The sequence below is a fragment of the Pseudophryne corroboree genome, chromosome 1 (assembly GCF_028390025.1).
Source record: "Pseudophryne corroboree isolate aPseCor3 chromosome 1, aPseCor3.hap2, whole genome shotgun sequence".
NCBI lineage: Eukaryota > Metazoa > Chordata > Amphibia > Anura > Myobatrachidae > Pseudophryne > Pseudophryne corroboree.
The window spans coordinates 1,089,046,926-1,089,072,727 of NC_086444.1; the positions used below are offsets into that span (position 1 = coordinate 1,089,046,926).

The following is a 25,802-nucleotide window of genomic DNA, read 5'->3' on the forward strand; positions in this document are numbered from 1 at the left end:
ACAGGAGTCTTCAGCCGCCGATTTTTCCACTTCTCTTTGTTCTTCTGGCTCTGCGAGGGGGACGACGAAGCGGCTCTGGGACCGGACGACCGAGGCTGGGCCTGTGTTCGATCCCTCTGGAGCTAATGGTGTCCAGTAGCCTAAGAAGCCCAAGTTAGCTGCAAGCAGGTAGGTTCGCTTCTCTCCCCTCTGTCCCACGAAGCAGTGAGTCTGTTGCCAGCAGATCTCACTGAACATAAAAAAACCTAACAAATACTTTCTTTTTCTAGAAGCTCAGGAGAGCCCCTAGTGTGCAACCAGCTCGGCCGGGCACAGAATTCTAACTGAGGTCAGGAGGAGGGGCATAGAGGGAGGAGCCAGTGCACACCAGGTAGTCCTAATTCTTTCTTAGATGTGCCCAGTCTCCTTCGGAGCCCGCTATTCCCCATGGTCCTTACGGAGTTCCCAGCATCCACTAGGACGTCAGAGAAAATGAGATATCATGGTGATGGGACCTAAATCTAAGCACAGAATGCATTTATGTTACATATACAACTTATACACACAGCCTGAAGGTAATTTTAGCTAATATTTTTAGAACTTTGTGCATTAAACAAAGTGCGTCTACATTCACACAATTCATTTATGTTTCATATACACCTTCTACACACAGCCTGAAGGTCATTTAATACAATATTTTTAATAACTTTTGTATTAAACAAAGTTTGTGTACATTGAGCCATCAAAAAACAAAGGTTTCACTATCTCACTCTCACTCAAAAAAGTCTGTATTTCGGAATATTCCGTATTTCGGAATATTTGGATATGGGATACTCAACCTGTATAAATATATATATATATATATATATATATATATATATATATATATATATCTATCTATCTATATCTATCTATCTATATCTATATATCTATATGTATATATCTATATATATCTATATAAAATATATATTTTATAGTCACAGGCAAATCTTACCGTCCTGAAATGTTTGCTCTTGAATTCGAGTCACAGTGAGGTCTAGAGGACCATCCTGCTCTTCCTGAAGTAAACTTTCGGTTTGGTTCAGTTGGACACCGTTACAACCAAGAGGATAATCTCTCACTGTTCCATTGATCTCTGGGTACATTTTTCGACTTTTTGAAACATATTCAATAGCAAATTGACGTATCATTTTCTTCATTAATTCCTGAGCTACAAGTGGAATGTTGGGATCACAGTTCTGAGGAAGATCTGATAACAGAAAATGTGGAAAAAAGTATTTAATGCAATAATGCTGATAGGATATGAACAAAAAAATATTTATAGGCTGTCATAATTTTTATGTAGCATAAAAAAATAGCTTGAATGTAATTTTCACAAATGTGGTCTACACAAGGAAGGTACTGTATACAAAATACTACTAGACACTTCTATATCTACAAATGTCTGAAAATATGTGGCCTTTACAAATAATGGTTAATAAATGAAACTACATCATGTGCCCTTTGCTAAAAAAGAAAAATAAGCCCCATAATTAATAATTTGATAAAGCCCCCAAATATAAACATTTTATTTTAACTTTTCTTTTTCAACGTCATATTCCAATGGGACTCTTATACCCTGTAAGAAGATAAAGTAAAAAAAAAAAAAATTCTAGGTAATGGACAGTTCACTGACACAAAACAAGGCAATTTTAAGAGAGAGTTGAGCAAATTAACATTCATGGAGCCAATTACAGGTAGTGTGATAAAACAGAAAGCTCCTTATTGGATGACCGTTATTAACAAGCAAGTATCAGCAGAAAACAGACTTGAGCCAGGAGAAACAAAAGTTGCAGAATTGTCACAGGTGGATATTTGGAATTTTCAAAAGAAAGAATGTTGACCATGAGTAATGGCAGAGTGTAAAAGGTACACAATCCCAGAGTTCAGTAGGAGATGATGGAGCTACTTATTCATTCAGGGGGAGATGTATGAAGTAGGGAAAAGACTGTAAAGTAAGCCAGAGGAGAAGTTGCCCATGGCAACCAATCAGCTGCTGCATATAATTTTATAAAATGCACTTTGTAAGTGCTATCTCAAAGCTGATTGGTTGCCACTATTTTCACTGCTTCATACATTTCCTCCTTAATCTTGTCCTTTAACATAGGTTAGGATGATAGTAGTTCTACCTTGGCTCCATGTTGACATGCAGATAGCCTCTGAACATTTCCCTCCTTTAAAGATGAGGAGTTACTAATGTTAGGTCATCATGATAAAAACACATCCCATAATTTAAGCGGAATCATTAAAATTGAACTGATCATTGTTGAAATTCCCAAGGGTGGAGCATTAAAATTCACCTCTAATGCACATCAGGACATCCGTAATAAAAATAAGTATTACTTTTATACAACATAATTTTACCAACCATCAGAATAAATGTAACCCCGCCTTAATCCCAAATGAAGTACCTGTACCATCAAAACAAAAATCAGCACCTTCTTGAAGATTACATGTATTTAAGTTCAACCCTATTTACGGAACACATACCTTTCTTTAGAAAGAGTGCATTTAAGTAATTTTCAGCTTGGCATTCAATTTTTTCTGTGTTGAACTGGCCCTGAGATATCAGTTCGATTGTAGGTGTGGACTGTGCTGAACCACCTGACTGTGAGCAATCCTTATAAGGGAACACAAACACCATTATTTCCTTATTCCATCATGAATCAAAATTCATTTTAAGGGTCAAGTATTTTTAATGCTTATAGATGTCTTTGTTTAGATACTTACACCAGTATCCTTGCGAAGGCTACATAATGAACATAAATCATCCACACACCAATCAACCAGTTCTTCAGGTTCACAGTCTGCAATTAAAAATAAAGAAAGAAACGTGCATTTGAAAAGACCTTGGTTTTAGAATTATTTTTTTCTAGAATTCGGAAAGGAGAATGAGTACATTATACAAATTGAGCAGAGCGCCATGGTACACCACTTTACCTATATAAAGCCCAATTCAAGAAAATCAAGAGTAGCCTATTAGATACTTCATGCCATAGATTCAACAAGGTTCTATAAAGAATCTAGTTCATATTGACATGATAGCACTATATAGTTGCTGCGTGTCAGTTTCACAATCATGCCGTGAATCTCCCATTTCAGCACATACAAAAGGTGTTCTACGGAATTAGGATCTAGTTGCTTTGCAGGACAGTCAAGTACCCTGGACTCATTGTCTTGTTCATGGTACCAGAGATGACAAGTGCTTTTCCTGGAAAAAGCCATTAATAGATGGCTGGAGATGCACATGGTTAGCAACAATAGTCAAGTAGGCTGTGGCATTAAAACAATTCTATATATATATATATATATATATATATATATATATATATATATATATATATATATATATATATATATATATATATATAATAAGATTTTAAACCTACCGGTAAATCTTTTTCTCTTAGTCCGTAGAGGATGCTGGGGACTCCGTAAGGACCATGGGGAATAGACGGGCTCCGCAGGAGACATGGGCACTTTAAGAAAGACTTTAGGTATGGGTGTACACTGGCTCCTCCCTCTATGCCCCTCCTCCAGACCTCAGTTAGAGAAACTGTGCCCAGAGGAGACGGACAGTACGAGGAAAGGATTTTGGTAATCCAGGACAAGATTCACACCACCCACACCGTACAACTTGTGATAAACTACCCAGTTAACAGTATGGAAACCAACATAGCATCAGTTCCGGACCGATGCAACCATAACAAAACCCTTATTGAAGCAATAACTATATACAAGTATTGTAGAAGTAGTCCGCACTTGGGACGGGCGCCCAGCATCCTCTACGGACTACGAGAAAAAGATTTACCGGTAGGTTTAAAATCTTATTTTCTCTAACGTCCTAGAGGATGCTGGGGACTCCGTAAGGACCATGGGGATTATACCAAAGCTCCCAAACGGGCGGGAGAGTGCGGATGACTCTGCAGCACCAATTGAGCAAACATAAGGGCCTCCTCAGCCAGGGTATCAAACTTATAGAATTTTGCAAAGGTGTTTGAACCCGACCAAGTAGCAGCTCGACACAGCTGTAGTGCCGAGACCCCTCGGGCAGCCGCCCAAGAAGAGCCCACTTTCCTCGTGGAATGGGCCTTGACCGATTTCGGTAACGGCAATCCAGCCGTAGAATGCGCTTGCTGAATCGTGTTACAAATCCAGCGGGCAATAGTGTGCTTTGAAGCAGGGGCACCAATCTTGTTGGTTGCATACAGGACAAACAGCGCTTCAGTTTTCCTGACTCTAGCCGTCCTGGCCACGTAAATTTTCAAAGTCCTGACCACATCAAGTAACTCGGAATCATCCAAATCACGCGTAGCCACAGGCACCACAATAGGTTGGTTCATATGAAAAGATGAGACCACTTTTGGTAGGAATTGAGGATGGGTCCGCAATTCCACCCTAACCACATGGAATACCAAATATGGGATTTTATGTGACAAAGCCGCCAATTCCGACACTCGCCTAGCCGAAGCCAAGGCTAATAACATGACCACCTTCCACGTGAGATATTTCAACTCCACTGTTTTAAGTGGTTCAAACCAGTGTGATTTTAGAAAACTTAACACCACGTTAAGGTCCCAAGGTGCCACTGGAGGCACAAAAGGAGGCTGAATATGCAGCACTCCTTTCACAAAAGTCTGAACTTCTGGAAGAGAAGCCAATTCTTTTTGAAAGAAAATGGATAAGGCCAAAATCTGGACCTTAATAGAGCCTAATGTTAGGCCCAAATTCACTCCAGTTTGTAGGAAGTGAAGGAAACGGCCCAGATGGAATTCTTTCGTAGGAGCATTCCTGGCCTCACACCAAGCAACATATTTTCGCCATATACGGTGATAATGTTTTGACGTTACATCCTTCCTAGCCTTTATCAGCGTAGGGATGACCTTAACCGGAATGCCTTTCTCTGCTAGGATACGGCGTCCAACCGCCATGCCGTCAAACGCAGCCGCTGTAAGTCTTGGAACAGACAGGGCCCCTGCTGCAACAGGTCCGGTCTTAGAGGAAGAGGCCACGGATCTTCTGTGAGCATTTCCTGCAGATCCGGATACCAGGTCCTCCGTGGCCAATCTGGAACAATGAGGATTGTTCTCACTCCTCTGTCTTATTATCCTCAACACCTTGGGTATGAGAGGAAGAGGAGGAAATACATAGACCGACCGGAGCACCCACGGTGTCACTAGGGCGTCTACCGCTACTGCCTGAGGGTCTCTTGACCTTGCGCAATACCTCTGTAGCTTTTTGTTGAGGCGGGACGCCATCATGTCTATCTGTGGCAGTTCCCACCGACTTGTAATCTATGCGAAGACTTCCTGATGAAGTCCCCACTCTCCCGGATGTAGGTCGTGTCTGCTGAGGAAGTCTGCTTCCCAGTTGTCCACTCCCGGAATGAACACTGCTAACAGTGCGCTTACGTGATTCTCCGCCCAGCGAAGAATTCTGGTGGCTTCTGCCATCGCCACTCTGCTCCTTGTGCCGCCTTGGCGGTTTACATGAGCCACTGCTGTGACGTTGTCTGACTGGATAAGAACCGGTTGGTCGCAAAGTAAGGTCTCCGCTTGACGTAGGGCATTGTATATGGCCCTTAGTTCCAGGATGTTGATGTGAAGACAAGTCTCTTGACTTGACCAAAGACCTCGGAAATTTCTTCCGTGTGACTGCTCCCCAACCTCGGAGGCTTGCGTCTGTGGTCACCAGGATCCAGTCCTGAATGCTGAACCTGCGGCCCTCGAGAAGGTGAGCACTCTGCAGCCACCACAGGAGTGACACCCTGGCCCTGGGGGATAGGGTGATCAACCAATGAATCTGTAAATGTGACCCGGACCACTTGCCCAGTAGGTCCCATTGGAAAGTCCTCGCATGGAACCTGCCGAAGGGAATGGCCTCGTATGATGCCACCATCTTTCCCAGGACTCGAGTGCAGTGATGCACTGACACCTGTTTTGGTTTCAATAGGTTCCTGACAAGAGTCATGAGTTCCTCGGCCTTTTCTATCGGGAGATAAACCCTCTTCTGGTCCGTGTCCAGAATCATGCCCAAGAAAGACAGACGAGTCGTAGGAACCAACTGCGACTTCGGGATATTGAGAATCCAGCCGTGTTGCTGTAACACCTTCAGTGAAAGTGACACGCTGTTAAGCAACTGCTCTCTTGATCTCGCTTTTATGAGGAGATCGTCCAAGTACGGGATAATTGTGACACCTTGCTTGCGCAGGAGCACCATCATTTCCGCCATTACCTTGGTGAAAATTCTCGGGGCCGTGGAGAGACCAAACGGCAACGTCTGAAATTGGTAAGGACAGTCCTGTACCGCAAATCTGAGGTACGCCTGATGAGGTGGATAAATGGGGACATGAAGGTATGCATCCTTTATGTCCAGGAACACCATAAAATCCCCCCCTTCCAGGCTTGCAATGACCGCTCTTAGCGATTCCATCTTGAATTTGAACCTTTTCAAGTATAGGTTCAGGGATTTCAAATTTAATATGGGTCTGACCGAACCGTCCGGTTTAGGGATTACAAACATGGTCGAGTAATATCCCTTTCCTTGTTGGAGGAGGGGAACCTTGACCACCAAAAAGAGAAAGACAAAACTGCTAAATAGCGCCTCAAATAATGAATATAATGTAAATAATTGTACAATTGTTCTGTCACCTGCGCTGCCGTAAAACACTGTGTGTGTGTTTAAAGTGAATAAATGATAAAAAGAAGAAACGGCTGCGCAAAAAGTGGAAGAGCAACTGACAATGGCTAATGGGGAATAATTATTAATAAGAGCTGACGTAAAAAAAAGAAAAATGTATTCTGTTAACATTAATTAAGACATTTGGAGTCTAAATATAAAATACAATAAAAACATGTGAACAAAATTTAAATGTGTCAACACCTTGATAATCAGATGTATGGGCTGCAAATTCTCAATCTGCTTGTTGAGAATAGGAACCACAGAGTCCAGAATTGATGTAATTGGAGTGTCCACAGTTCCAGATAAACAGCCGATCAGTGTGTGGCTGATAATGAGTGTCTTGAGAGATTTTCACAGACAAGTGGGCTACTGAATAATTATGATTCGGATTACCTTCTCCTAGGGCTGGTCCGTACCGAGCGTCCTCGGTATAGCGGTCCTGCAATGCCCAGTGTCCGTCTGCGCGGCAGGGAGATGACTGTGTGGTAACCAGGCAACCAGCGGTAAATAATGTAGTTTCAGCCGTGTTCTGAGAGAGGATGTCAGAGGCTGTGCACGAGGCCGGTGTGTGGGGCTGAAACGCCGGATGGCTCTACGAGCAATTCACTGTCTGATTCGTGGTGGTCTCCACAATAAACTGAGAAGAGCAGCTGACGGCCGTATGATGAGCCGAGAAATACAGCCGGTGTGGGGCCGGGATGTCTGTGGTTCAGTGGGCAGTCTGAGCCAAGATGTGAGGCCAGTGTGGAACCGGGATGTCCGTGGCTCAGTGTGCAGCTTGCTACCTAATAGGTAGAATGATCAAGGTGGGCAAGGAGGCGGGGTCCTGACACGTTTCGTCACAGATCATGTGACTTTGTCAAAGGTATGAACCTTGACCACCACCTGTTGAAGATACAATTTTTGTATTGCATATAACACTATCTCCCTTTCCTGGGGAGAAGTTGGTAGAGGAGATTTAAAAAATCAGCGAGGAGGCACCTCTTCGAATTCCAGCTTGTAACCCTGAGAAAAAATTTCTATTGCCCAGGGATCCACCTGGTAGTGAACCCAGATGTGGCTCAAACTCCGAAGACGTGCCCCCACTGGGCCGGACTCCGCCAGTGGAGCCCCAGCGTCATGCGGTAGATTTTGTATAGGCCGGGGAGGACTTCTATTCCTGGGAACTAGCTGTGCAGCTTTTTTCCTCTGCCCCTACCTCTGGCAAGAAAGGACGCACCTCGCACTTTGTTTCTTTGTGACCGAAAGGACTGCATTTGAAAATGCAGAGCTTTCTTATGCTGTGAGGGAACATAAGGTAAAAAATTTGATTTTCCAGCTGTAGCTGTGGAGACTAGGTCCGAGAGACCTTCCCCACCCCTGTAAGGTAAAACCTCCATATGCCTTTTTGAGTCGGCATCACCTGTCCATTGCAGTGTCCATAGGACTCTTCTGGCAGAAATCGACATAGCGTTTATTCTAGAACCCAGTAGACTAATGTCTCTTTGAGCATCTCTCATATATAGGACCCCATCTCTTATATGCCCCAGGGTCAATAAAATAGTATCCCTATCTAGGGTATCCATCCCCTCAGATAAAGTATCCGTCCATGCCGCTACAGCACTACACACCCAGGCCGACGCAATTGCCAGTCTGAGTAAGGTACCTGAATGTGTATAAATGGACTTCAGGGTAATCTCCTGTTTGCGGTCAGCAGAATCTTTGAGGGTAGCCGTATCCTGGGACGGGAGGGCTACCTTCTTGGATAAGCGTGTTAATGCTTTGTCCACCCTAGGGGAGGATTCCCATCGTAACCTATCCGTTGATGGGAAAGGATACGCCATAAGAATCCTTTTGGAAATCTGCAGTCTTTTATTTGGAGATTCCCAAGCTTTTTCACATAACTCGTTCAGCTCGTGTGAGGGGGGAAAAGTTACCTCACGCTTCTTTCCCTTGTACATATGTACCCTCTTGTCAGGGACAGGGGGTTCCTCTGTGATGTGCAAAACATCTTTTATTGCCATAATCATATATCGAATGGATTTTGCCAATTTTGGCTGTAACTTTGCATCATCGTAATCGACACTGGAGTCAGAATCCGTGTCGGTATCTGTGTCAACAATCTGGGATAGTGGGCGCTTATGAGACCCCGACGGTCCCTGCGACATAGAATCAGGCATGGGTTGAGACCCTGACTGTCCCAAGGCTTCAGCCTTGTCTAATCTTTTGTGCAATGAGTTTACACTAGCATTTAAAACATTCCACATATCCATCCAGTCAGGTGTCTGCGCTGTCGGCGGAGACACCACATTCATTTGCTCCCGCTCCTCTCTAACATAGCCTTCTTCCTCAGACATGTCGACACATGCGTACCGACACACCACACACACAGGGAATGTTCTTTCTGAAGACCGTTCTACCACAAGGCCCTTTGGAAAGACAGAGAGTATGCCAGCACACACCCCAGTGCTATATAACCCAGGAATAACACAGTTACTTAATGTTTGCCCAGTAGCGCTGCTGTATGTAATTTGCGCCGAATTATGTGCCCCCCCTCCCCTCTCTTTTAAACCCTCTTGTCTACCGTGGTATAAGCAGGGGAGAGTCCGGGGAGCTTCCTCTCAGCGGTGCTGTGGAGAAAAAATGGCGCTGGTGAATGCTGAGGGAGAAGCCCCGCCCCCTCGGCGGCGGGCTTCTGTCCCGCTTAAAATGTCAAATTGGCGGGGGCTCATACATATATACAGTGCCCAGCTGTATATGTTATATTTTTGCCAAAACGAGGTTTATATTGCTGCCCAGGGCGCCCCCCCTGCGCCCTGCACCCTTACAGTGACCAGAGTATGTGAGGTGTATGGGAGCAATGGCGCACAGCTGCAGTGCTGTGCGTTACCTCAGTGAAAATCATGAAGTCTTCTGCCGCCTCTGAAGTCTTCTTTTCTTCTCATACTCACCCGGCTTCTATCTTCCGGCTCTGCGAGGGGGACGGCGGCGCGGCTCGGGGACGGACGGCGAGGGTGAGATCCTGCGTACCAATCCCTCTGGAGCTAATGGTGTCCAGCAGCCTAAGAAGCAGGACCTTGCAACTCAGAGAGTAGGGCTGCTTCTCTCCCCTCAGTCCCTCGATGCAGGGAGTCTGTTGCCAGCAGTGCTCATTGAAAATAAAAAACCTAACTAAATACTTTCATTACAGGAAACTCAGGAGAGCTCCCTGCAGTGCACCCATCTCCTCTGGGCACAGTATCAAACTGAGGTCTGGAGGAGGGGCATAGAGGGAGGAGCCAGTGCACACCCAGAACTAAAGTCTTTCTTAAAGTGCCCATGTCTCCTGCGGAGCCCGTCTATTCCCCATGGTCCTTACGGAGTCTCCAGCATCCTCTAGGACGTTAGAGAAAAGGAGCCTAATGTGTGCCAACATTGCCCACACCCACCAACAGCAGCATCCTGAACCACTGACAATTTGTTTATGCAAAAGTCAAACCCTACTGCCTATGTGTCAAAGCAAAAAGAGATCCATCAGTCAAGGTAATGATTCGCCAAACTTCAACTGTCAAAGTTTTGAGGAGCCCGTCTCCACTGTAATTTACTTTCCTGTTCTTAACAGGCAGGAGTTTAACCTGCCATGGTTCTCAACTACTGAAGCTCATTCACATCAAGGTTCAATGTACTTTGTATTCCAAGATGCCAGTATTCATAATATTGCTGCTGCATAAGGTTATTTGGGTTACTGGTGCCTTTATTATATTGAACCAGCCTGGCCATACTCCTGTGGACTCTCAACCAGGTGTTTCCACGCACAAAACTGTGGCTAACTAGATTTTTTTTGCCTTGTGCACCATTGTGTGCAAACTGTAGAGACCGATGTGCATGAAAATCCCAGGGGGATCAGCTTTCTTGAAACACTCAAACCAGCCTTTCAGCCATCTATCACTCCACAGTCAAGATCACGAAGATAAAAATTCCTATGCATTTTAATGCTTGGTTTGAAAAAAACCAACAACAACAACTGAGCCTCATGACCATGTCTACATGCTTGCGTGTGCTTAGATTGGCTGATTAGATAATTGTTCTAACCGTTGTACAAAAAGTAGCCACTGAGTAACAGTCTGTACATAGTGTTATTTATAGAGAGAAGCGCACACACATATATATATATATATATACATATATATGCACATATATATATATATATACATATATATATATACACACACACACATACACACATTATATATATACACACACAATATATAAATATATATATATATATATATATATATATATATATACATATACATACACACACACACATATATACACACAAAAACACAGTTAGAGCGATAGATAAATATGCATACATTCATAACAATGTTCAACCTCATAAAAAGTCAACGGATTTGACGGCTTTACAAATGAGTTTGCACGGATTGTTCAATACTGTATTTTTTACTGTGAGCCAGTGAGTGCTAAATGTAAATTTTCCCCAAAAAAATTCTGGGTTTTTAAAAAAAAACAAAAACGAGATTTATGGTAAGAACTTACCGTTGTTAAATCTTTCTGTGAGGTACACTGGGCTCCACAGGGAATGACATTGGAGTGTAGAGTAGGATCTTGATCCGAGGCACCGACAGGCTCAAAGCTTTGACTGTTCCCAGAATGCCTAGCGCCGCCTCCTCTATAACCCCACCTCCGTGCACAGGAGCTCAGTTTTTGTTAACCAGTCCAATGCAGTAGTAGGTAAAAGAGATGACAACTGTTAGTATCCACAAACACCACACACTCATGACAGGAGAGGGTGTCAGCGGCTAATGCCATACCAACCCAAAGAAGCTAAGTGCGTTAGGGTGGGAGCCCTGTGGAGCCCAGTGTACCTCGCAGAAAGATTTAACAACGGTAAGTTCTTACCATAAATCTCGTTTTCTGCTGCGGGGTACACTGTGCTCCACAGGGAATGACATTGGGGATGTCCTAAAGCAGTTCCTTATGGGAGGGGACACACTGTAGCGGGCACAAGAATCCGGTGTCCAAAGGAAGCATCCTGGGAGGCAGAAGTATCAAAGGCATAGAACCTTACGAACGTGTTCACTGAGGACCATGTAGCCACCTTGCACAATTGTTCAAGGGCAGCCCAAGAAGGTCCAACCGACCGAGTAGAATGGGCCTTTATGGTAGCAAGAGCTGGAAGGCCAGCCTGTACATAAGCATGTGCAATCACCATTCTAATACATCTGGCCAGGGTCTGCTTGGAAGCAGGCCAGCCACGTTTGTGAAAACCAAACAGAACAAAGAGAATCCGACTTCCTGATGGAGGCAGTTCTCTTCACGTAGATACGGAGAGCCCGTACCACATCCAAAGACCGTTCTTTGGCAGACAAATCAGGAGAGGCAAAGGCCGGAACCACAATCTCCTGATTAAGGTGGAAAGAAGACACTACCTTTGGTAAATATCCAGGGCGTGTTCTAAGAACTGCCCGATCACAGTGAAAAATCAGATATGGTGACCTACAAGACAAGGCACCCAAATCCGACACCAGTCTAGCAGAGGCAATAGCCAGCAGAAACACCACCTTAAGAGAAAGTCACTTAAGGTCTGGAGACTGAAGAGGCTCGAACGGAAACCCTTGCAACGCCTCCAAAACCACCAACAAGTCCCAAGGAGCCACAGGCGGGACATAAGGAGGTTGAATCCGCAACACACCCTGAGTGAATGTATGCACATCAGGTACGGTCGCAATTTTTCTCTGAAAGCAAACCGACAAGGCGGAAATATGAACCTTGATGGAGGCCAGACGAAGGCCCAACTCCAGGCCTTGTATAAGAAAGGCCAAAAGTTTAGCCGTACTAAACTTGTAAGCGTCATAATTGTTAGATGCGCACCAAGCAAAGTAAGAATTCCAGATCCTATGGTAAATCCGAGCAGAAGCCGGTTTCCGGGCCTTCAACATGGTTTGAATGACCACCTCAGAAAATCCTTTGGCCCTTAAGACGGAAGCTTCAAGAGCCACGCTGTCAAAGCCAATCGGGCTAAATCCTGATATACACAGGGGCCCTGAACGAGGAGATCTGGGCGCTGTGGAAGTAGAAGGGGACGCTCTAGCGAGAGACCCTGAAGGTCCGAGAACAAACGCCGTCTGGGCCACGCTGGAGCAATCAGAAGTAGGATTTCTACTTCTTGCTTGAACTTCCTTATAAACTCTGGGCAGGAGTGACACTGGAGGAAACTCATACGACAGCCGAAAGTTCCATGGAATTGCCAGTGCATCCACGAATGCTGCTTGAGGATCCCTTGTCCTTGCTCCGAGACGCCATCAGGTCTACATCTGGAAGACCACACTTGTCCACGAGGAGTTGAAACACTTCTGGATGGATTCTCCAATCTCTGGCGTGTACGTCCTGACGACTGAGAAAGTCCGCTTCCCAATTTAGGACCCCCGGAATGAACACTGCTGATATGGCTGGCAGATGGCATTCTGCCCACTGATGAATCCGTGATACTTCCCTCATTGCCATGCGGCTTCGAGTGCCGCCTTGATGATTTATGTACCCCAACGTGGTGGCGTTGTCCAACTGTACTTGAACAGGTCTGTTCTGTATTAGATGCTGGGCCAAGTTCAAAGAGTTGGACACCGCTCACAATTCCAGAATGTTTATCGGGAGGAGAGACTCCTCCTTGGTCCACCGACCCCAACCCCTCAGACTGGCATCCGTCGTCAAAAGGACCCAGTTGGAGATCCAGAAGGGACGACCCCTGCTCAATCATGGTCCTGAAGCCACCAGCCCAGTGACAGACGTACCTCCGGAGATAATGAGATCATATGAGACCTGATCCGGTGAGACAGGCCGTCCCACTTGGCAAAAATCAACCTCTGGAGAGGGCGGGAATGGAATAGAGCGTACTCCACTATGTCGAAAGCAGACACCATGAGACCTAGCATTGCCGAATGTATCGACACTCGCGGACGAGATAGGAAGCATCGAATCCTGTCCTGAAGCTTCAGGACATTCTTCTGAGACAAGAACAACCGTTGGCGAGTGTCCAACAACGTTCCCAGGTGCACCATGCTCTAAACAGGGACCAGGGAGGATTTCTTCCAGTTGATGAGCCACCCGTGGGCTTGCAGGAACCGGATAGTCAAAGCTAGATGACGTAGGAGAATCTCTGGGGAATTTGCCAGGATCAACAAGTCGTCCAAGTACGGTAGGATCCTGACCCCTTGACGGCGGAGTACAGCCGTCATCACCGCCATAATCTTGGTGAAGACTCGCGGAGCCGTAGTCAAACCAAAAGGTAACACCCGAAACCGGTAATGGAGGTTGCCAACTGCAAACCTCAGATACTGCTGATGCAAAACTGCAATGGGAATATGCAGGTAAGCATCCAGTATGTCCAGTGAGACCATATAGTCCCCAGGCTCCAAGGCCAGAACAATAGAGCGAAGAGTTTCCATACAAAACTTGGAGACCTTCACAAACTTTTTCAAGGACTTGAGATTGAGAAAGGGCCGGGAAGACCCATTTGGTTTCGGGACTAGGAACAGCGGTGAATAGAACCTTTTGCCTCTCTATGCCAGAGGCACCTGTACTACCACTCCTGTGTCCAGGAGGGACTGTACCACCGAATGAAGAGTCTTTGCCTTCACCTGATCCGAAGGGACGTCTGTCAGGCAAAATCGATGAGGGGGACGATTCTTGAAGGATACGGCGTAACCTCGAGTGACGACTTCCCGTACCCAGGCATCGGAAGTGGTCTTTAACCATTCCTGGGTAAACCCTAGAAGTCATCCCCCCACCCTGGGATCCCCCAGAGGGAGGCCCGCCCCGTCATGCGGCAGGCTTGTCAGTTTTGGAAGCAGGCTGACGGGCAGCCCAGGCCCGTTTGGGCTTATTGGGTTTGGAAGTGCGAACCTGTTTTGGGTACGCCTGACCTTTTGCTTTCCCTGAAGGACGAAAGGAAGTACTCTTAGCTTTCCGCACCTAAGGAGCAGTACTAGGAAGACATGCTGTTTTAGCAGATGCTAAGTCAACCACTATCTTGTCAAGGTTTTCTCTGAAAAGAATGTCTCCTTTGAAGGGGAGTACCTCCAGGGTTTTCTTAGAGTCCATGTCCACAGACCAGGACCGTAACCAGAGAATTCGGCGAGCTAAAATGGACGTAGTAGAAGCCTTGGCCGCCAGAATACCGGCATCAGAAGCAGCCTCTAATGTAATGAGACGCTGTAACAGTATACGACAGGCATTGTCTAGTATGATCAGAATCATTGGAAGGCAACTCCGCCTCCAGCTCCTGAGCCCATGCTTCCACAGCTTCTGCAGCCCATGTTGCTGCAATAGTGGGCCTATACACCGCACCATTTAGGGTGTAGATAGCCTTCAAACAACCCTCCGCACGCTTGTCCGTCGGCTCTCTCAAGGACGAGACAGTAGTTACAGGCAGAGCAGAAGACACTACCAGCCGCGCCACTTGCGAATCCACTGTCGGGGGTGTTTCCCAATTTTTACTAAGCTCCACAGCGAGTGGGTAGCGAGCCAGCATCTTCTTGTGAGGCGTGAACTTCTTTCCTGGATTTTCCCAGTACTCATGACGTATGTCAACTAAATGGTCAGAGTGAGGTAAAAACTTCTGACGTTTAAACCTGACTGTTTTTTTAGGGGCAGTGTCATGCTCCTGTTCATCATCAACCTGAAGAATGAGCTGGACAGCCTCTAACAAGTCAGGAACATCCACCTGCGAAACAACTTCCCCATCAGAATCAGAATCTGTGGGGTCCGTATAAGCGCCATCCTGATCAGACGAGGTGTCTGGGATGTGGGAAGTAATTGCCCACATAGAGGACCCCTTGGTCTTAGGCGGGCGAGGGTTAGACTTATGAGTAGACAGTGATTGGTTCAATTGCTGTAACTGAGCAGACAGTTGATCTGCCCATGGCGGATTAACCACGGGGACCATAAGCGGTTGTACCGGCACAGGAGGTGCCATAGGGGGTGTTAGTCTAGTTACCAGCGTATTCAATAACGTGAGAAGGCAGCCCAAGGTGGGTCATTTTGCATCCCCGTTGCTACAGTCCCACTGGGGGGCAAGGAACCCCCAGAACCAGAACCCTCAGCTGCTATGTTATCCTCAAATGTGTCTGCAGAGTCAACACCACGCAGTGTGGGATCAGCCCCAGCTCCGTTGCCCTTTGTAGCTGACATAATCAAAAGCTCAATGCAAGGCAACAGTACAATATCAGCAGCACAATACCTGACAAGAACCCCCTGTGCAGTGTGTCAGCACAAACAGGGAATTCAAGAGGTATATGGTGACTAAAAATCATAGAGAAAAATACACACCGAGTATATCCTGTGAACTGCCTAGATTGTGATAAACCTGACACACTTAGCCCCCTTAGGTTATAGAATATAGGGATAGCAATCTGAGTGAGAGACACGAAATGGAGTTCACACAGCAGCTATATGCACACACACAGAGTCACAGTTTGTACAATGCTGAAATTATGACATGCAATAAAACTGCACTGGACTAGCAATACAGAGTAGCGATACACTGAATAGATATAACAATGCACAGTAAAGACTGGATGTATATCACAGGGTACTTGTACTAAATAACCCTGACTAAATGCTAGTTTTTCGTAACTAACTGTCAGCAGACATGTAGAATACTTAAGTGTCCTGTAAAATGCACAGCGCTGGCAGGCGACTTTACAGAGGAGGATTTGCCCAGTCTCAGAATCAGCTCTGCTTGCTATAATGGCGCCCAAATGCTGACAGGGAGGGAGGGAGAGAGATTCAGCTCCAGGGCTGGAACATTTACTCTAAATGGCACCCTGGGGCTGGGGGAGGGGCTACAGGTCAAAGCCTTATCCCCCTGCTGGACTTTACCACCGGGTACTGGGGGCTTAGTAAAACAGTTTTATAAGAGAAAACAGACCTGTGCCCATGCCCTGGTGGTCTAGTGGGGTCCCTGTACTGCCACAGTGCCCACGCAAGCGCGTGCGTCCCGCCTTCCACCGGCCGCGCGGGATCGCGATTAACAGCGGGTCCCGTTGAGGGGACCCCTTACCTCCTCCCTGTAGTGCGGCCAAGCGACCCAGGAGAGCAGCGGTCGTGTGTGACTAACAATGAAGAAAACCGGAGCCTCCGCTGTAGGTACCCAGCAACCAGGGCGCGGGAGTGTACCGAGCTGCTGGGGGAGGTGATGGAGCTGCAGCAGATGTCTGACTGACATCTAACACAGTCAGTGTCTCTGCTGCAGCCCTTGAAGTCTTCAAAATACTTTAAAAGCTTCTTTCAGGGCTGCTGGAGCAGCCTCCCTGTTAAGTGCCTGCTTACTGCATGGCACCAACTACAAAACTGAACTCCTGTGCACAGAGGCAGGGTTATAGAGGAGGCGGCGCTAGGCATTCTGGGAACAGTTAAAGCTTTGAGCCTGTTGATGCCTCGGATCAAGATCCTACTCTACACCCGAATGTCATTCCCTTTGGAGCCCAGTGTACCCCGCAGCAGAAATTTTTTAATTCAATGCTGAAATGGTGCTTGCATCAGTATTCAACCGATGCAGACTTCTGCTTCATAGAACCATATTTTCTGGCAATAAACGACTAAGGGGGACATTTACTAAGCAGTGATAGCAGAGAAGTGAGCCAGTGGAGAAGTTGCCCATGGCAACCAATCAGCACTGAAGTAACATCTATAATTTGCATACTATAAAATTATACAGAGCTGCTGATTGGTTGATGGGGCAACTTCTTCACTGGCTCACTTCTCCGATCTTATCACTGCTTAGTAAATGTCCCCCTAAGGGGTATATGCAATTGCGGTCGAATTCCCGAAAATGTCGAAAAACTGGACATTTTCGCCAAAAAAAAAATTAAAAAAAAATCGACAATGCAATTCAGTACTTTTCGTCAAAAAAACGGACTTTCCAAATTCAACTTTTTGAAATTCGACATTTGTCAAATTCGACATTTCTGCAATGGTACAAATGCGGCAATTCGACAAAAGTATATTCAATTGAAGATTGTAAATTCGACAACAGTGCTTTTAGACAGTAAATTCGTCATTTTCAATCTGCCACACTTTGCTGGCGGAATCTAATAAAAAAATTTAAAAACATGTTTTTTTTTGTGTTTTTTTATTGGTAATAGCATATCTATTTATATTAGAAGGGATTAGGTACTTGGTTTGTCTATTTTGGAGGCCCAAGTATTATTTATATATTTTTAAAAATATTTTTTTTTTTTTAAAGGAATGGTAAAAATCTGGAAAAAAAAATGCGTGGGGTCCCCCCTCCTAAGCATAACCAGCCTCGGGCTCTTCAAGCCGGTCCTGGTTCTAAAAATCCGGGGGAAAAACTGACAGGGGATCCCCCGTATTTTTAAACCAGCACCGGGCTCTGCGCCTGGTGCACGTGCAAAAAATACGGGGGACAAAAAGCGTAGGGGTCCCCCGTATTTTTTACACCAGCACCGGGCTCCACTAGCTGGACACACAATGCCACAGCCGGGGGTCACTTTTATACAGCGCCCTGCGGCCGTGGCATTAAATACCCAACTAGTCAACCCTGGCCGGGGTACCCTGGAGGAGTGGGGACCCCTTCAATCAAGGGGTCCCCCCCCCAGCCGGCCAGGGGTGAAGCCCGAGGCTGTCCCCCCCATCCAAGGGCTGCGGATGGGGGGCTGATAGCCTTTTGAAAAATGAAAGAATAGTTTTTTCTAGTAGTACTACAAGTCCCAGCAAGCCTCCCCCGCAATCTGGTACTTGGAGAACCACAAGTACCAGCATGCGGGAGAAAAATGGGCCCGCTGGTACCTGTAGTTCTACTGAAAAAAAAAATACCCAAATAAAAACAGGACACGCACACCGTGAGAGTAAAACTTTATTTCACACGTCGATACACATACTTACCTATGTTCACACACCGACCTCTGTCCACTTGTCCAAGTAGAATCCACGGTGTACCTGTGAATAAAATTATACTCACCTGATCCAGTGTCCTGGTCTTTTATTATAATCCACGTACTTGGCAAAAAAAAAAAACGAACACCTGGACCACACGGACTGAAAGGGGTCCCATGTTTACACATGGGACCCCTTTCCCCGAATGCAGAGACCCCCCGTGACTCCTGTCACAGAAAGGTCCCTTCAGCCAATCAGGAAGCGCCACTTCGTGGCACTCTCCTGATTGGCTGTATGCGCGTCTGAGCTGGCAGACAGCGCATCGCACAGCTCCCCTCCATTAGTTTCAATGGTGGGAACTTTGCAGTCAGCGGTGGGGTTACCCACGGTCAGCCGCTGACCGCGGGTGACCTCACCGCTGACCGCAAAGTTCCCACCATTGAAAGTAATGGAGGGGGCTGTGCAATGCGCGTCTGAGCTTAGACGCGCAGAGCCAATCAGGTGAGTTCCACGAAGTGGCGCTTCCTGATTGGCTGAAGAGACCTTTCTGTGACAGGAGTCACGGGGGGTCTCTGCATTCGGGGAAAGGGGTCCCATGTGTAAACATGGGACCCCTTTCAGTCAGTGTGGTCCGGGTGTTCGTTTTTTTTTTTTGCCAAGTACGTGGATTATAATAAAAGACCAGGACACTGGATCAGGTGATTATAATTTTATTCACAGGTACCCCGGATCGTCGGTGACATTGGAGACGTGGCAGTCTGCGGGTCAACATAGGTAAGTATGTATGTGTCGGCATGTATGAAATAAACTTTTACTTTCACGGTGTCTGTGTCCTGTTTTTATTTGGGTATTTTTTCCCCAGTAGAACTACAGGTACCAGCGGGCCCGTTTTTCTCCCGCATGCTGGTACTTGTGGTTCTCCAAGTACCAGCTTGCGGGGGAAGGCTTTCTGGGACTTGTAGTACTACTGGAAAAAACAATATTCTTTCATTTTTCAAAAGGCTATCACAGCCCCCCATCCGCAGCCCTTGGATGGGGGGGGGACAGCCTCGGGCTTCAGCCCTGGCCCTTGGGTGGCTGGAGGGGGGGAACCCCTTGATTGAAGGGGTCCCCACTCCTCCAGGGTACCCCGGCCAGGGGTGACTAGTTGCGTATTTAATGCCACGGCCGCAGGGCGCTGTATAAAAGTGACCACCGGCTGTGGCATTATCTACCCAGCTAGTGGAGCCCGATGCTGGTGTAAAAAATACGGGGGACCCCTACGCTTTTTGTCCCCCGTATTTTTTGCACCAGCACCAGGCGCAGAGCCCGGTGCTGGTTTTAAAAATACGGGTGATCCCCTGTCAGTTTTTCCCCCGGATTTTTAGAACCAGGACCGGCTCGAAGAGCCCGAGGCTGGTTATGCTTAGGAGGGAGGACCCCACACAATTTTTTTTCGTTTTTTTTTTTACAGTTTTTTCCCGTTTTTTAAAACATTTTTAAAAATCTAAACAAAATCCGTCAAATCGGCCGTTTTTTCGACAGCGGGACTGTCGAATACGTTTTTTTTAGAATATGTAGAATTCCGGCACCCACCTGCCGGAATTCGACGGTCGAATTAAAAAACGGGCGAAAAATTGCCACGATTCGCCGGCAATTGCATATACCCCTAAGTCTGTTGGGGTAAGTTTTTACCTGATTTGCACACTGTTTAGGAGTGATTATTGCCTATCCTTACTTGCATATTTGCTCCAGGTTGTTCAAAGGACGCTTGTGGACTCCAATTTTCAGATAGTGCCACAGTTTCCCAAGATTACATGTGAATTGTTTACTTTGTATTGGCCATTGTAAATCACTCACATTTTTGCTGTTAAACCACAACACTGTTGCTTGGGATCATTGTCCTACTTAAAAGGTGAACTTTCACCCAAGCTTTAGTTTTCTAGTAGACTGAAGTAGATGGTTCTGCAGCATCTCCCTGTATTTTGCACCATTCATCAGATGCCTGGGGACCTTCACTCTTGTCTTTTTTGGTCTTTACCAAATTCTGTATCTTTCAAAATGATAGTTTTCTCTGTGGCTTCCCTCACAATTCTACTTCTTGCTAAGTTATGGGAAGCAATCTTATCTAGTCAGTGCGTGGTGGTATGATGCGTGCAGCTTTAATTTCCTCACAACTGAAAATCAGAATCCTCGTCCAGTGCGTCAATTGTTACAGACAAATCTGTTGGTGTTCAACTGCCTAAAAAGTCATCATTGCAAGCCACTGTAGGCACATACACACAAAAGTGCTTGATTTAATTAGCTGCTGTTAATTACCATGCGCTAACTAATCTGCTGGGGTTATTCAATTATAGCCCACAGGCTGCAGTTAACACGGATTTCTGTTAGGATCTGAGGATGCTGGAACAGATAGCCACATTAAATGCACTGATAGCAGGTGCCATGAACCTGTTTAGTACCTGGAGCTGGGTCTGGGACTCAGGGTCGACAGCAAAAAGGTCGACACACCTTAGGTCGACGCCAATTGGTCGACACCTTAGTTCGACATGGACAAAAGGTCGACAGAAACAAGGTCGACAGAAACAAGGTCGACATGGAAAAAGGTCGACATGAGTTTATGGTTTTTTTGTGTCGTTTTCTTCGTAGAGTGACCGGGAACCCCAATTAGTGCACCGCTTCGCTCGCCATGCTTCGGGCATGGTGCCTTCGCTTCGCTCGGCACAGATTACTGTTCCAATCGTAGTCCACGTGGATCGTTAAGTGTGAAAAGGTTCCAAAAAAGAAAAAAATTGTGAAAAACTCATGTCGACCTTTTTCCATGTCGACCTTGTTCCTGTCGACCGTTTGTCCATGTCGACCTAAGGTGTGTCGACCAATTGGCGTCGACCTAAGGTGTGTCGACCTTTTTGCTGTCGACCTGGAGTCCGGATACCCCTGGAGCTATGGGTTATCCCAGATTTGATGGGTTTACATGCTTTAGTGGGTAATTTACTGTGCAAGGAAAAGGGGCTGTAACTGAATAGCCCTGGGCGATAAAGTCCACCCTTTTACCGGGGCGTTAAATTACCACATATAACTGAATCCAGGCCATAGACAAACAATGAGAAAGCTATTTGGCCAATGATGTGGACAAATTCAGTTAACAAACCAATTTACTCTGCAGTGCTGACAGTATCTATTAAAAGAAAGATGGATGTCGGACAACATTCTTTTACAAACAATTAACAGTTCTTCGTTTTTATGAAAATGTAGTGAGTTTTAAATATTGTACAAAATTAACCAGAATTTGAAGAATGTAAAGTTGTAGTTGACTTACAATATAAATGCCTCGGTTTAATTTTATATTTTTTTTAAAGATGTAATTTTTATTGAAATTTAGGTATTCAAGGGGTACAGAAAAAAAGAGAAAGGGGAATAGCAGGGGGGAAAAGGGGAACATGTCAGGATCCCAGAGTCATAAAAATTCACAATACTTATACATGGCTTCATTAACAGCATAGTATAGAAAAAATAAGATTTTACTCACCGGTAAATCTATTTCTCGTAGTCCGTAGTGGATGCTGGGACTCCGTAAGGACCATGGGGATTAGCGGCTCCGCAGGAGACTGGGGACAACTAAAGAAAGCTTTAGGACTACCTGGTGTGCACTGGCTCCTCCCACTAAGACCCTCCTCCAGACCTCAGTTAGGATACTGTGCCCGGAAGAGCTGACACAATAAGGAAGGATTTTGAATCCCGGGTAAGACTCATACCAGCCACACCAATCACACCGTATAACTCGTGATACTATACCCAGTTAACAGTATGATAACAACTGAGCCTCTCAACAGATGGCTCAACAATAACCCTTTAGTTAGGCAATAACTATATACAAGTATTGCAGACAATCCGCACTTGTGATGGGCGCCCAGCATCCACTACGGACTACGAGAAATAGATTTACCGGTGAGTAAAATCTTATTTTCTCTAACGTCCTAAGTGGATGCTGGGACTCCGTAAGGACCATGGGGATTATACCAAAGCTCCCAAACGGGCGGGAGAGTGCGGATGACTCTGCAGCACCGAATGAGCAAACTCTAGGTCCTCCTCAGCCAGGGTATCAAACTTGTAGACTCTTGCAAGAGTGTTTTAACCCGACCAAGTAACAGCTCGGCAAATTTGTAAAGCCGAGACCCCTCGGGCAGCCGCCCAAGAAGAGCCCACTTTCCTCGTGGAATGGGCTTTCACAGATTTAGGGTGCAGCATTCCAGCCGCAGAATGTGCAAGTTGAATCGTGCTACAGATCCAGCGAGCAATAGTCTGCTTAGAAGCAGGAGCACCCAGCTTGTTGGGTGCATACAGGATAAATAGCGAGTCAGTTTTCCTGACTCCAGCCGTCCTGGAAACATATACTTTTCAGGGCCCTGACTACGTCCAGAAAACTTGGAATCCTCCAAGTCCCAAGTAGCCGCAGGCACCACAATAGGTTGGTTCACATGAAAAACTGATACCACCTTAGGAAGGAATTGGGAACGAGTCCTCAATTCCGCCTTATCCATATAGAATACAGATAAGGGCATTTGTATGACAAAGCCGCCAATTCTGATACACGCCTGGCCGACGCCACGGCCCACAGCATGACCACTTTCCACGTGAGGTATTGTAGCTCCACGGATTTAAGTGGCTCAACTCAATGCGACTTCAGGAAATCCAACACTACGTTGAGATCCCACGGTGCCACTGGAGGCACAAACGGGGGCTGACTATGCAGCACTCCCTTAACAAAAGTCTGAACTTCAGGCAGTGAAGCCAGTTCTATTTTGGAAGAAAATCGATAGAGCTGAAATCTGGACCTTAATGGAACCCAATTTTAGGCCCATAGTCACCTCTGACTTGTAGGAAGTGCAGAAAACGACCTAGCTGAAATTCCTCCTTTTGGGCCTTACTGGCCTCACAGCACGCAACATATTACCGCCATATGCGGTGATAATGGTTTGCGTTCACTTCTTTCCTAGCTTTAAATAGCGTAGGGATAACATCCTCCGGAATGCCCTTTTCCTTCAAGATCCGGCGTTCAACCGCCATGCCGCCAAACACAGCCGCGGTACGTCTTGGAACAGACAGGCCCCCTGCTGCAGCAGGTCCTGTCTGAGCGGCAGAGGCCATGGGTCCTCTGAGATCATTTCTTGGAGTTCTGGGTACCAAGCTCTTCTTGGCCACCCGGACCAATGAGTATAGTTCTTACTCCTCTCCTTCTTATTATTCTCATTACCCTGGGTATGAGAGGCAGAGAAGGGAACACATACACCGACTGGTAAACCCACGGTGTTACCAGAGCGTCTATAGCTATCGCCTGAAGGTCCCTTGACCTGGCGCAATATCTTTGTAGCTTTTTGTTGAGGCGGGACGCCATCCTGTCCACCTGTGGCCTTTCCCCACGGTGTACAATCATTTGGAAGACTTCTGGATGAAGTCCCCACTCTCTCGGGTGGAGGTCGTGTCTGCTGAGAAAGTTCTCAGTTGTCCACTCCGGGAATGAACACTGCTGACAGTGCTAACACATGATTTTCCGCCCATCGGAGAATCCTTGTGGCTTCTGCCATCGCCATCCTGCTTCTTGTGCCGCCCTGTCGGTTTACATGAGCGACCGCAGTGATGTTGTCTGACTGGATCAGCACCGGCCGGTGTTGAAGCAGGGGTCTAGCCTGACTTAGGGCATTGTAAATGGCCCAAAGTTCCAGAACATTTATGTGTAGGGAAGTCTCCTGACTTTTCCATAGGCCTTGGAAGTTTCTTCCCTGTGTGACTGCCCCCCAGCCTTGAAGGCTGGCATCCGTGGTCACCAGGACCCAGTCCTGTATGCCGAATCTGCGGCCCCCTAGAAGATGTGCAGTCACCACCACAGCGACACCCTGGCCCTTGGAGACAGGGTTATCCGCCGATGCATCTGAGAATGCGACCCGGACCACTTGTCCAACAGATCCCACTGGAAGATCCTTGCATGGGACTTGGCGAATGGAAATTCTTCGTAAGAAGCTACCATCTTTCCCAAGGCTCGCGTGCATAGATGCACCGATACCTGTATTTGTATTAGGAGGTCTCCGTCTAGAGACGCCAACTCCTTGGACTTCTCCTCCGGGAGAAACCCTTTTTATCCTGTTCTGTGTCCAGAACCATACCCAGGAACAGTAGACGCGTCGTAGGAACCAGCAGTGACTTTGGAATATTCAGAATCCAGCCGTGCTGTTGTAGCACTTCCCGAGATAGTGCTACTCCGACGAACAACTGCTCCCTGGACCTCGCCTTTATAAGGAGATCGTCCAAGTACGGGAAAAGTACTTCGGCCATTACCTTGGTAAAATACCCTCGGTGCCGGGGACAGACCAACGGCAACGTCTGGAATTGGTAATGACAATCCTGTACCACAATTTTGAGGTACACCTGGTGACGAGGGCAAATAGGGACATGCAGGTAAGTATCTTAGATGTCCAGTGATACCCTGAAATTTTCCAGGCTTGCAATAATCGCCCTGAGCGATTCCATTTTGAACTTGAACCTTCGTATATAAGGATTTCAATTTTAGAATGGGTCTCACCGAACCGTCTGGTTTCGGTACCACAACATTTTGGAATAGTAACCCCGGCCTTGTTGAAAGAGGGGTACCTTGATTTCACCTGCTGGAAGTACAGCTTGTGAATTGCCGCCAGTACTACCTTTCTCCGAGGGCAGCAGGCAAGGCTGATGTGAGGCAACGGCGAGGGGGAGTCGTCTCGAACTCCAGCCTGTATCCCTGCGATACTACTTGCAGAACCTAGGGATCCACCTGTGGGCAAGCCCACTGATCCCTGCAGTTCCCGAGACGCGCCCCCACCGCACCTGTCTCCACCTGTGGAGCCCCAGCGTCATGCGGTGGACTCAGAGGAAGCGAGGGAAGATATTTGATCCTGGTACTGGCTGACTGGTGCAGCTTTTTCCTTCTTCCCTTGTCTCTGTGCAGAAAGGAAGCGCCTTTGACCCGCTTGCTTTTCTGAAGCCGAAAGGACTGTACCTGAAAATACGGTGCTTTTTTTAGGCTTTTGTGAGGAAACCTGAGGTAAAAAATTTTCTTCCCAGCTGTTGCTGTGGATACGAGGTCCCAGAGACCATCCCCAAACAATTCCTCACCCTTATAAGGCAGACTCTACATGCGCCTTTTAAATGCAGCATCACCTGTCCACTGCCGGGTTTCTACTACCCTCCTGGCAGAATGGACATTGCATTAATTCTGG

At 46.6% G+C, this 25,802-nt stretch overlaps 1 protein-coding gene across 4 annotated transcripts in view; it reads right to left on the reverse strand.

The window, feature by feature from the left end:
- LCORL (ligand dependent nuclear receptor corepressor like) overlaps nt 1-25,802 on the reverse strand; it is a 337,715-nt gene that overhangs the window by 131,099 nt on the left and 180,814 nt on the right. For all 4 annotated transcript variants that reach the window (XM_063921453.1, XM_063921463.1, XM_063921487.1 and 1 more), the window contains exons 3-5: nt 2,749-2,825; nt 2,509-2,638; nt 974-1,228 (exon numbers count right to left, since the gene is read on the reverse strand). In XM_063921453.1, the coding sequence (XP_063777523.1) occupies nt 974-1,228; nt 2,509-2,638; nt 2,749-2,825 (462 nt within the window). The remainder of the gene's footprint in view (nt 1-973; nt 1,229-2,508; nt 2,639-2,748; nt 2,826-25,802) is intronic.